The sequence below is a fragment of the Phacochoerus africanus genome, chromosome 15, assembly GCF_016906955.1.
Source record: "Phacochoerus africanus isolate WHEZ1 chromosome 15, ROS_Pafr_v1, whole genome shotgun sequence".
NCBI classification, from domain to species: domain Eukaryota; kingdom Metazoa; phylum Chordata; class Mammalia; order Artiodactyla; family Suidae; genus Phacochoerus; species Phacochoerus africanus.
In genome coordinates this window covers 49,103,764-49,115,557 of record NC_062558.1, presented here as the reverse complement: position 1 = coordinate 49,115,557, position 11,794 = coordinate 49,103,764, and the positions used below count along the sequence as shown (strand labels likewise).

General features: G+C 49.8%; 1 protein-coding gene across 1 annotated transcript; it reads left to right on the top strand.

Moving 5' to 3' along the window:
* Positions 1–1,624: 1,624 nt before the first annotated feature.
* Positions 1,625–5,589, top strand: PRAME (PRAME nuclear receptor transcriptional regulator). The gene is given in 7 exon segments (XM_053743466.1): positions 1,625–1,932; positions 1,935–2,041; positions 2,043–2,170; positions 2,973–3,508; positions 3,511–3,574; positions 4,600–5,036; positions 5,039–5,589. Coding segments are annotated over 7 exon segments (1,623 nt in total). The 5' UTR covers positions 1,625–1,838; the 3' UTR covers positions 5,296–5,589.
* Positions 5,590–11,794: the final 6,205 nt, after the last annotated feature.

The window sequence follows — 11,794 nt, the reverse complement described above, 5'->3', positions numbered from 1 at the left end:
AATGGACATATGATCCTGTCATTTGTAGATAACGAGAAATTCAAAAACTCAACCAGTGTTAGCTGGATGGGGATCTAGTACTAGATTTCACTTTTCAGTTGGAAATGGGAGTTTCAACTAGACTGTGAAAAATGTAGCCACAACAGCCTATAACTGCTTCTCAGGAGCCAGAGGAGGGATGTGGTGGCCTCGAGCAGACAGCTTCCAGCACCATGCAGGCTCGCTCTGCTGTCTAGAACCTCGGACTCTCTCTGAATGACACCCAGCCAGGGTCTCCAGGGACAGGCCCTGCAGGCCAAAACGCTGTAGAATTTTTCTTTGTCTTTCAGTACATGTTTGCAATAACGGCCTTTGCTTCTGCTTCTGGATGTAATTTTGATTTAATCCCAGATGTTTTGATTTCTGCTTCGGTTTATGCCATTCTTATAAACAGTTCTTTTTTTTTTAAATGAAAGACATCTGATTAATTAGTTGGAAATTTTGGATGACACTACATATTTAGGTTGTGACCATAAATTCTAGTTCATGTCATTTATGGTTTTGTGAATGTACTAAAGTGATTTTTTTTTTTTGGTTGTTTTAAAAACCCAAAGCTTTAAAAAATATTCCAGAGAATATTTTACAGAGTGGAGGTTTTGTTCTGACTGTGGGCTCTTTGCTACCTTGAACCGAGTGGTAATGATAATAATTGTAGAAAAGACAGTGAAAAGTACGCCTTGGAATTAGAGTTTATTTTTTTCTTGTATCTAACATCCACAAGCTATCAAATACTGTTCTGCCATTTATATGGTTTCTGATTTAAAGTTTTTCTTTCTTTTTTTTTCTTTTTTTTTCCTTTTTAAGGCCACATCCATAGCATAGGTAAGTTCCTAGGCTAGGGGTCGAATCGGAGCTGTAGCTGCTGGCCTACGCCACAGCAACTCCAGATCCAAGCTGCTTTTGCAACCTACACCACAACTCATGGCGGTGCTGAATCCTTAACCCACTGATCGAGGTCAAGGATTAAATCTGTGTCCTCCTAGATATTAGTCAGGTTTGTTAACTGCTGAGTCATGACAGAAACTCCCAACGCTGGATCCTTAACCCAGTGAGCGAGCGAGGCCAGGGATCAGACCCACATCCTCGTGGATACTAGTTGGGTTTGTTTCCTCTGAGCCATAAAGGGAACTCCCTGATTTAAAGATTTTTAAAAATGACATAATAGCACCCATTGGGTGGGTGCTCCTTAATCTTTTCTGACTGGGTTATTTGTTGGAGTTTAGAAAGAGGCCATGTCTGGTTAAACTTATTCCTGTTATTTTCAGTCCTTTTCTCTGAAGAGGGTAGCGTCAGCTGTCAGGCTCCTAGGTAGCCAGTGAGCAGCAGGGCTGGGAATAAGTGCAGTGGTGGAGAGTTCCTCTTATAGCTCAGCTGGTTAAGAACCTGCTAGTTTCCATGAGGATTTGGGTTTGATCCTTGGCCTCGATCCATGGGTTGAGGATCCAGCACTGCCTCTAGCTATGTGTAAGTTGCAGACGCAGCTCAGATCTGACATTGCTGTGGCTGTGGTGTAGGCCTGCAGCTGTGGCTCCAATAGGACATTGAGCCCTGGGAACTTTCTTATGCTGCAGGTGCAGCCCTAAAAGGAAAAAAAAGTGCAGCAGCTGGTGGATATGAGATGGGACCAGAGGTCATCTTGCTCTTTCATCAGGGCCTGGTGAGGGCCTTGTCCTGGAGCCAGTGGGGTCAGAGCTGTGGCTTTGTGGTCAGAGGGGTATCTTTGGCCCTGAGTTGGGTCCCCTGGAGGGTGGAGGGGCAGCGAGGTCATTGGTATTGACCTGAGGACACCTTGCCCACCGATGCTCCCTGAGGACTCATTCCGGAGCAGATTCTTCAGGATGGGCATCTGGGCCCCACCCCAACTCCTGGAACTGGCAGCCCAGAGCCTGCTGAGAACAAGGCCTTGGCCGTCACCGCTCTGGAGGAGCTGCCCACCGAGCTCTTCCCACCGCTGTTCACAGCGGCCTTTGCTGGGAGGCACAGCGAGATCCTGAAGGCAATGGGTGCAGGCCTGGCCCTTCCCCTGCCTCCCTCTGGGGGCCCTGATGAAGGAGCATCAGCCTCGCCTGGAGACCTTCCAAGCTGCGCTTGATGGCCTGGATGTCCTGCTTGCCCAGGAGATCCGCCCCAGGTGAGGGTGACGCAGAAGGCCTGGGGGTCCGAGCAGAATGCAGCTGGGGTCGGGGAGGGTGCAGGGCCACCGGGGGCCTTAGGGCCAGGGCTGGGCCTTTCTAGGAACAGGTATTAGGGTGTGCATGGCTGATTAAGGTGATGAGGTGACAAAAGTCACATGTGGAGTTCCTGTCATGGCTCAGCAGAAACAAACCCACTAGTATCCATGAGGATGTTGGTTTGATCCATGGCCTCACTCAGTGGATTAACGATCTGGCATTGCTGTGAGCTGTGGTATGGGTTGTAGATGCTGCTCGGATCTGGCATTGCTATGGCATAGGCTGGCAGCTGCAGCTCCAATTCGATTCCTAGCCTGGAAACATCCATGTGCTGCCGGTGTGCCCTTTAAAAAAAAAAAAAAAAAAGGAGTGCCTATCATGGCTCAGTGGAAACAAATCTGACTAGTTACCATGAGGACACAGGTTCGATCCCTGGCCTCACTCAGTGGGTTGAAGATCTGGCATTGCTGTGAGCTGTGGTATAGGTCAGACTCGCTCAGATCTGGTATGGCTGTGGTGTAGGCCAGTGGCTACAGCTCTTATTTGACCCCTAGCCTGGAAACCTCCATGTGTCATGGGTGCAGCCCTAAAAAAGAGAAAAAAGAAAAGAAAAAGGCACACATGCTCCCCGTTCCTGCTGGCTCTTAAAGGAGGGGGCACCAGGCAGGCCCCAGAAGCACGAGTAGCTGACATCTGGAGTATAGAGCCTTTGCCTGGATTCTGAGCCATGTGGTCCTTGTCTGTCTCCTGTTTGCCTCACAGGCGGTGGAAGCTGCAGGTGCTGGATTTGCTCAGGAACGCCCATCAGGGTTTTTGGACTATGTGGTCCAGCACCAGGGCCAGCATGTGCTCGATGCTGGAGCCTGAGGCGGCCCCACCCGTGAGGAAGAGGCGCTGAGTGGAAGATGCAAAGGTGGGGCCAAAGCAGCCCTGGGCCCCTGTGGAGGTGCTCATAGACCTGTGCCTTAAGGAGGGCACCCCTGACCAGTCCCTCGCCTACCTCCTGAAGAAGGTCAAGCAGAGGAGGGGCTTGCTCCAGCTGTGCTGCCAGAAGCTGAAGATCTTTGCCATGCCGATGCATAACATCAAGAAGATCCTGAAGATGGTGCAGCTGGACTCTGTGCAGGACCTGGAGGTGAATTGCACGTGGAAGCTGGCCACCCTGGGCAGGTTTGCACCACACCTGGGCCAGATGGGCAGCCTGCGCCAGCTGCTGCTCTCACACATCCACATGACCCCCCAGGCCCCACCAGGGAAAGAGGAGTACTGCGTCAGCCAGCTCACCACCCAGTTCCTCAGCATCTGCAGGAGCTCTACCTCGACTCCATCTCCTTCCTTGAGGGTCGCCTGGACCAGGTGCTCAGGTGAGGAGTGGTACCATGTCTGTGCAGACTGGGGCAGCCTTCTCTTGCTTCAGTCACCAAGGGGACCATGTGCTGGCCGTGGACAGTGCCAGAGTGCACTGGCTGCCTTGAGGCCCACATGATGCCCCTGCTCTGTCCCTAAGTGTGTCACATAACCTCTCTGGGAGGGTCCAAGGTGCATACTAGGTTCAGTGGCATCAGAGGAGAATCCTTGTGAGGAATCTGCATCGTGGGGGCTTCGGACAGGTGAGAGTGATAAGATGATGGGAAATAACTAAGGAGGAGGGTGTTGACCAGAGGAATGCACTTCTGCCGTGAAGGTTCGAGTGGGAAGCTCTGTGCTCCTTTTATCAGCATGAGCCTCTCCTCCCTGCTGCCCTACCACCACCCAACGTAAGTTCCTGTCTGTTGAAGGTGGTTGCTCCAGGCTCCATGTGAGATGCGTGGGAAATGCCTGATTCTGGAGATGACAGGGAGGGAGCAGGAGTGCGCAACTGGGGAAAGTGATGGATGGTTTGTGGGTGATGTGGCGACCAGAGGCAGTCCCTGTGGGATGGACTCTGTTGGGCGCTGCCAAACTGTGCCCCACTTAGCCCTTTACGCATGGTTCCCCGTACCCTTCTGGGGAACAGAGATAGAGGTGACAGGGTCCAGGCAGCAGCCAAGGAAGGAAGCCCGTGTCAAAAGTATTTTCTGCTGTATCTCCCGATTCTACAGTTTACTGATTCCCTCTTTTGCTAGGGACCAGGGGTCAGGCTCCCCGGGGGCACCTGCCTTTGTTACCTGATCTCTGCTCACAGCAGCTGCGAGGGTACATCGTGCCCTTCTTGAGCCCAGGAGCACTTGAGGTTTCCTTCGCGAAAATCAGGGATGGAAGAGGGCTGACCTCACACCTCTTCTTCCACCACGAGTCTTCCTCTGGGAGACTCTGGGGTTTGGTGAAATGGCCTCCTTCCCTTGAGGCTTGGGCCACCCCACTTCCCTCCATCTCCACCCCCAGGGCTAACTGCTCTGCTTCTCCCCAGGTGCCTGAAGATGCCCCTGGAGACTCTGTCAATCACCAACTGCCTGATTTCAGAATCCGACCTGATGCATCTGTCCCAGTGCCCGAGCATCAGCCAGCTGACGGACCTGGGCCTCATTGGGGTCAACCTGACCAGCATGAGCTCCAGGCCCCTCCAGGTCCTGATTGAGAGGGCCTCTGCCACCCTCCAGGACCTGGACCTGGATGAGTGTGGGATCATGGACTCCCAGTTCAGTGCCCTCCTGCCCGCCCTGAGCCGCTGCTCCCAGCTCACCACCTTTAGCTTCTGCGGCAACCCCATCTCCATGGCTGTGCTGGAGAGCCTGCTGCACCACACGGTGGGTCTGAGCAAGCTGAGCCAAATGCTATACCCTGCGCCCCTGGAGAGCTACGAGGATGTGCGCGGCACCCTGCACCTGGGCCGCCTGGCGCAGCTGCACACCGGCTGAAGCAGATGCTGCAGGAGTCGGGGCGGCCTGGCATGGTCTGGTTCAGCGCCAACCCCTGTCCGCACTGTGGTGACCGGACCTTCTACGACCCCGAGCCCATCCTGTGCCCCTGTTACATGCCTGTCTTGCCTTGTGCATGGCTTGCAGGCTTTGTTCTGGGCACTCAGACACTGCTGCCCAGACTTACACGCATCTTGAACACAAGCTGGTTTCAGACAGTTCAGTGTGGGTGGGAAAAGGCAAGGTGATTCACAGCGGGTGGGGGCGGGCATGTGTGGATGCGAGCATGGATGGGGTCTTTGAGGAGATGCATCCTATAGAGTTAGAAATGTGAATCTTGAGTTTCTGGAGGGGATTCGGGCTTAGAAGGTAGATGGAGTTATCCCTGTGTGGATGGTTATAGAGAAATGGTTGGAAATAAAGGGAACCTCAGTGTCAATTATCCCGTGTCCTATGCAAACTGTTACCCTGATTCCCCTGTGTAAACCTCAGGAACCTCCTGTTAGTGATTAAATAAAGGGCATGAGCACCTGTGGGGCTCAGTCTAGGCTGGAAGAGGTTTGGCCTGGAGTTCACGGCACCATGCGTCACTCCCTATGTCTGCTTCTTTTTTGGGACACCTGTTACGTCCTCACTCCCTCGTGGCTGTTCAGTCTATCATCACACACAAGGTGTATCCTCACAGCCTGGAACGTATTAAGTGTCTGGTAATGAGCGTCACTGGAGGAAAAGTTCTTCTCAGGGCTCTTGCCGCCAACTCTGCCCAGGCCCTGGACCCAAGCACCCTCCCAGCTGACCCAGCAGATCCAAAGCCCCCATCCCTGGCTGTGGGCAGTGCCAGGGTAGGGCTTCATTGTGCAAAGTCCTGGGGGAAATCTACTTGCATAACTTCCGAAGCCCATGTCCACCTTCCCACCAGGTCCAGCCCCTTCTTGAATTCAATGAGTTGTGTCCTGGAAAAACATCTGAATTCCTTCTTGGAAAACACTGATTAGCTCAGGTAGGTGTGTAATTTTTTTTTTTTTTACTATTTTTTTCCCTCATTAAAAATAGTTCATGGAGTTCCCATTATGGCTTAGTGAGTTGAGAACCTGACTAGTATCCGTGACGGTGCAGATTCAATCCCTGGTCTTGCTCAGTGGGTTAAGGATCTGGTGTTGCCAAAGGCTGTGGCGCAAGTCACAGACGAGACTTGGATCTGGCATGGCTGTGGCATAGGCTGGCAGCTGCAGTTCTGATTCGACCCGTAGCCTGGGAACTTCCAAATGCCCGAAAGTGAGGCCCTAAAAAGACCAAAAAAAAACAAAAAAAACAAAAAAACGTTCATCCTGGAGTTCCTACTGTGCACAGTGGGTTAAGAATCCGATTGCAGGAGTTCCAGTCGTGGTTCAGTGGTTAACGAATCCGACTAGGAACCATGAGGTTGCAGGTTCGATCCCTGGCCTTGCTCAGTGGGTTAAAGATCTGGCATTGCCATGAGCTATGGTGTAGGTTGCAGACACAGCTCGGGTCCCCTGTTGCTGTGGCTCTGGTGTAGGCTGGTGGCTACAGTTCCAATTAGACCCCTAGCCTGGGAACCTCCATATGCCATGGGAGCGGCCCTAGAAAAGGCAAAAAGACAAAAAAAAAAAAAGAAGAAGAAAAAGAAATTGATTGCAGTGGCTCTGGGTTCCATCTCCGGCCTGGTGCAGTGGGTTAAAGAATCTGATGTTACAGCTGATGCGGCGTAGGTCGAAGCTGAAGCTCAGATACAATCCCTGGCTTGTAATCTTCCGTATGCTGAGGGTGTGGTAGGGAAAAAAAAAAAAAAAACACTTTCGTTTTTTCTCTTGTTAATCTGTCTCATGTCGGTTCAATTCTTAGCCCAGTCAGGAAAAGCTAGAAGTTTAGAGGAAAATTTCTTCTTCCCGTCGAGGTTGTTGCTCGAGCATAATTTCCAATCTCCTATCTTACTGGTGATCTTGTTTCTTGGGCCCTGAAACTTAAAAAGAGAAATTGGCCAAGCAGGGGAGTCCCTGAGGGCTTAATTGAATTCTGGTTCAGGATTCATCCACTGCTCCCGAGAGTGGAACTTCAACATCGGGTGGAAGGAAACCTGGGTTCTGGTGGGAGGGTGTTGGTCTGAAGCTCCAAGAGCCACAGAGAGGTTATCCTAAATGAGAGAGAGGAAGGTCAGGAGGAAGAGGTAAGCCAGCATTTGGACAAACTGAATCAATGGATGATGAAAAGGCAGGACCTCAGAGGACTGGAGCACAAAGCAAAACAACTTTTGGGAGTTCCCATCGTGCCTCAGCAGTTAGCAAACCTGACTAGCATCTATGAGGATGCAGGTTCGATCCCTGGCCTCGCTCAGTGAGTTAAGGATCCGGTGTTGCCCTGAGCTGTGGTCACAGATGAGGCTTGGATCTGGTGTTGCTATGGCTGTGGCATAGTAGGCCAGCAGTAACAGCTCTGATTCATCCCCTAGCCTGGGAACCTCCATATGTCACAGGTGTGGCCCTAAAAAAGACAAAAAGACAAAAAAAAAAAAAGATTCAGCATTGCCGTGAGCTGTGGTGTAGGTCACAGACGTGCCTCGGGTCCTGCGTCGCTGTGGCTGCGGCGTAGGCTGGCATCTGTAGTTCCAATTCTACCCCTAGCCTGGGAACCTCCATATGCCTCGGCCCTAAAAACAAACCAAAAAAAAGTTTTTCTGGAAGGAGGGCAGGGCAGGAAGTGATTAGCCCAAGAAGGAAAGGATTGCTTCAGGACAGGTCACCTTCTTTGGAGGGGAAAGGGCAAAGGTCTATCCCGCTGACCCCTCCTCTTCCCTTACAGGGAGATGGAGAGTGTCCATGTGGAAGATTACCTCACTGAATCTGACCAGAAAATTCCAGACTGGACAATTAAAGTCACTCTCCTGGTAGAAACTGCCGTTAGGTCAGGCGTGAAGTCTTGGGGCCTGTGGGCTTTATTTCTTTTCTTTTTTTTTTTTTGTCTTTTTAGGGCCACACCCTGTTGCACATGGAGGTTCCCAGGCTAGGGGTCTAATTGGAACTGTTGCCGTCGGCCTACGCCATAGCCACAGCAATGCCAGATCTGAGCCGAGTCTTCGACCTACACCACAGCTCACGGCAATGCTGGATCCTTAACCCACTGATCGAGGCCAGGGATCGAACCCGCAACCTCATGGTTCCTAGTCGGAGTCGTTTCCGCTGCGCCACAACAGGAACTCCTGGGCTTATTTCTTTAACAAATGTTTTTGTCAGTTGGAGCAGGGGCACTGGTCCCTGAGTCTATGTCATGGGAACGTGTGTCGTGGGCACTGTGTAGATCCCCAAAGTACCAGAGTGGGTGGGCTTCTTGTGAGACACACAAGTGCCTGGTGGGCCCAGGGTCAGACCTCTGTGCACACAGGGCCCTGGTGAGCAACGCATGGCTTTGTTCTAGTCCATAGACTTCAGCATCCTACCTTCCTTTGATGAGATGGATCCATATTTCCATATTTCTCTCCTTGGTGAAGATCCAGGTCCACTTGGTGCTTTCTTCCAGCTCAGTTCTGCCAGTGTTTTTTAGTTGAGGGATAGAGAAATGCTTCCATGCAACCCCTTAAAAGGACCAAAGTGGATCAGGACAGAGATGGAATCTGATTGGCTCCTAAAAGCTTTGGCCTAACTGATGAGAGTGATACAAGGTGTCTTTTATGTTAACGAGGTGACTTCTGGAAGGCACTTAAGGATGGTGAATGGTTGCCTGTAGAGCCAATCCTGGGATTGGAGGGCTGGAACTTTCAGTCCCAGTCCTGAAAGGGGGGAGGGGCTGGGAAGTTGAGTTTACTACCAATGGCCAATGATGTCATCCATCATGCCTCTGTAATGAAGCCTCCACAAAAACCCAGAGGAACAAGTTCAAAGGGCTTCTCCATGGTGAACACCTGGAGATGTGGGGAGAGTGACGTGCCTGGAAAGCAGGTGGAAGCCCCCTGCCCTTTTCCCATACCTTGTCCCGTGCATTTCTTCCATCTGGCTGTTCCTAAATATATGTTCCTTTTATAGTCAAACAGTAATCTACTAGTAAACTGGTTTAATGAGTTCTGTGAGCCACTCTTGTAAATGAATGGAACCCAAGGAAGGGGTGTGGGTACCTCCAATCTACAGCCAGTTAGGCAGAAGCACAGGTGACAACCTGGACTTGAGATTAGCCTCCAAAGTGACGGGCAGTCTCACAGGCCCTTAATCTGTGGGATCAGAAGCTGTCCCTGTGTAGATGGTGTCAGGACTGAGTTGAATTGTAAGACACTCAGCTGGTGTCACAAAATTGCTTGGTGGTGGAAGAAAACCCACACATTGTAACTGGTGGCCAGAATCCACTGAGGAAGAAAAAGACTCCACCGACAGTACGTGGAGGTTCCATCAGGTAATTTGGGACTTTCAGGTTGAATGTGACCCCCCCACCAATGGTCAGCATACCAACTGCTGTCTCAGATATCAAGTCAACGAGTGAGCATACTGCATCTCAGAACTGAACGCTGAGTGTTCAGTTTGGATGACCATGATCTGACTGGAAGATAATCACTTCCCTTAGCTGTGTTCAGCACTAGAAAGTATTTTTTTCAGAATTCCATGGTGGGTTAAGGATCTGGCGTTGTCACTGGTGTGGCTTGGGTTGCTGCTGTGGCTTAGGTTCTGTCCCTGGCCCAGGAAGTTTTGCATGCTGCAGGTGTGGCAAAAAAAAGTTATTTTTTTCTTATTTGCTGCTACGTGGAGATTGGGTATAATATGTTCAATCATTCACCATTGATTTCACTCTCTGAGAGTGAGGAAAATCAAATATTAGAAGCATTCAAATTTCTGTTGACCCAGCTGGATGCACAACATTTCAGCCCTCTGAAAGAACTTGGTTTTGGAGTTTCCATTGTGGCTCAGCAGTAATGAACCTGACTAGTATCCATGAGGACTCGGTTTTGATCTCTGGCCTGCTCAGTAGGTTAAGGATCCGGCATTATCTCGAGCTGCTGCGTAGGTCAAAGATGAGGCTCAGATCCTGTGTTGCTGTGGCTGTGGCATAGGCTGGCAGCTGCAGCTCTGAGTTTACCCCTAGTCTTGGAACTTCCACATGCCACAAGTGTGGCCCTAAAAAGCAAAAAAATAAAAATTAAAAAAACTTGTTTATCAGATAACAGAGATGTTTAGATCCTTAAGTGAAAAATTAGGCCAATCTATAATGTAGATTATATTACTGAGCTTTTCAAGTTGAACATTCGCCATGAAATGCTGGAAAGGATGTGTTATGGGCTGAATGATACTCCCCCCACCAATTTGTATGTTGCGGTCCTAACCCCCAGCACTTTAGAATGTGACTATATTTGCAGATGGGGCTTTTATTTTTTATTTTTTAATTAAAAATTTTTTTTGTCTGCTCCCAGGGCATGTGGAATTTCCCAGGCCAAGGATGAAAACCACATCACACCAGCGACCAGAGCTGCTGAGTAATAATGCCTGGTCCTTAATCCATTGTGCCACAAAGGAACTCCAAAGACAGGGCTTCTAAAGAGGCAATACATGTAAAGTGAGGTTATAAGAGTGAACCGTAATCCAATATGACAAGTGCCGTTATAGGAAAAAGAGACTGGGAGACGGACAGAGGAAAGACCATGTGAGGACATGGTAAGAGGGTGGCCATCTGCACGCCCAGGAGAGAGACCTCAGAAGAAATCAACCCTCATGACTGTGTGATCTTGAACCTATAGCCACCAGACCGGTGAGAGTATAAATTTATGTTGTTGGAGCCCTCCAGTCCTTTTTTTTTTTTTTTTTTTTGCAGCCCTTTCAACTTAATACATAATGTTTACTGAAATCATTCAAGACATTTGAGAAACTCTAGTGGTCACTTTTCTCCTGGACAGCCAGCTTAATCCAGCAGCTGGGGGCGGGAGGGGGAAAACAGTTTAATACGTAGAATTTGTTTTCTACAACAGTGCACTGATGGGTGGTGATAATAGTAATGTGGCGGTGGTAGTAAGAATAAGTGAGGGGACTCTTCCTCCCCCTCCCAGTGTCTGTGCTAGGAGCTATTTGCTTTCCTATAATAAAGATTTTGCTTGGAGTTCCCACTGTGGCAGAGCAGAAATGAATCCAACTAGTAACCATGAGGTTATGGGTTTGATCCCTGGCCAAGCTCAGTGGGTAGAGGATCCAGTGTTGCTGTGAGCTGTGGTGTAGTTCACAGATGCGGCTCAGATCCTGTGTTGCTGTGGCTGTGGTGTAGGCCGTCAGCTGTAGCTTTGATTAGACCCCTAGCCTGGGAACCTCCATATGCCTCAGCTGTGCCCCTAAAAAGCAAAAAAAAAAAAAAAAGGATTTTGATTGCTTGAAAAATTAATTAATTAACTAATTAATAATAATGAGTACTGACGATAACAAGCACAGCTGTATAAGTTCTCTATAGCTACAAAACGAGTAATCCCAAAATGTAGGGGCTTAAAACAACAATAAATATTTCCCATTTCATAGTCACTGTGGCTTAGCCCCGCATCCTGGCTCAGAGTCTCTTAGGAAGGTAGACTCAAAATGTTGGTTTATTCATCTGAAGACTTGATAGACTTGACTGGTGCTGGAGAATCCTCTTCTGAGATAGTGCTTCCCTGGTGACTGGAGCCCTCAGCACCTCACCACATGGCATTCCCATGGTGTGGCAGCTGGCTGACTTTCACCAGCATGGGTGTCTCCAGAGAGCAAGGCAGAACATCTTTTATGACCCAGTCTTGGA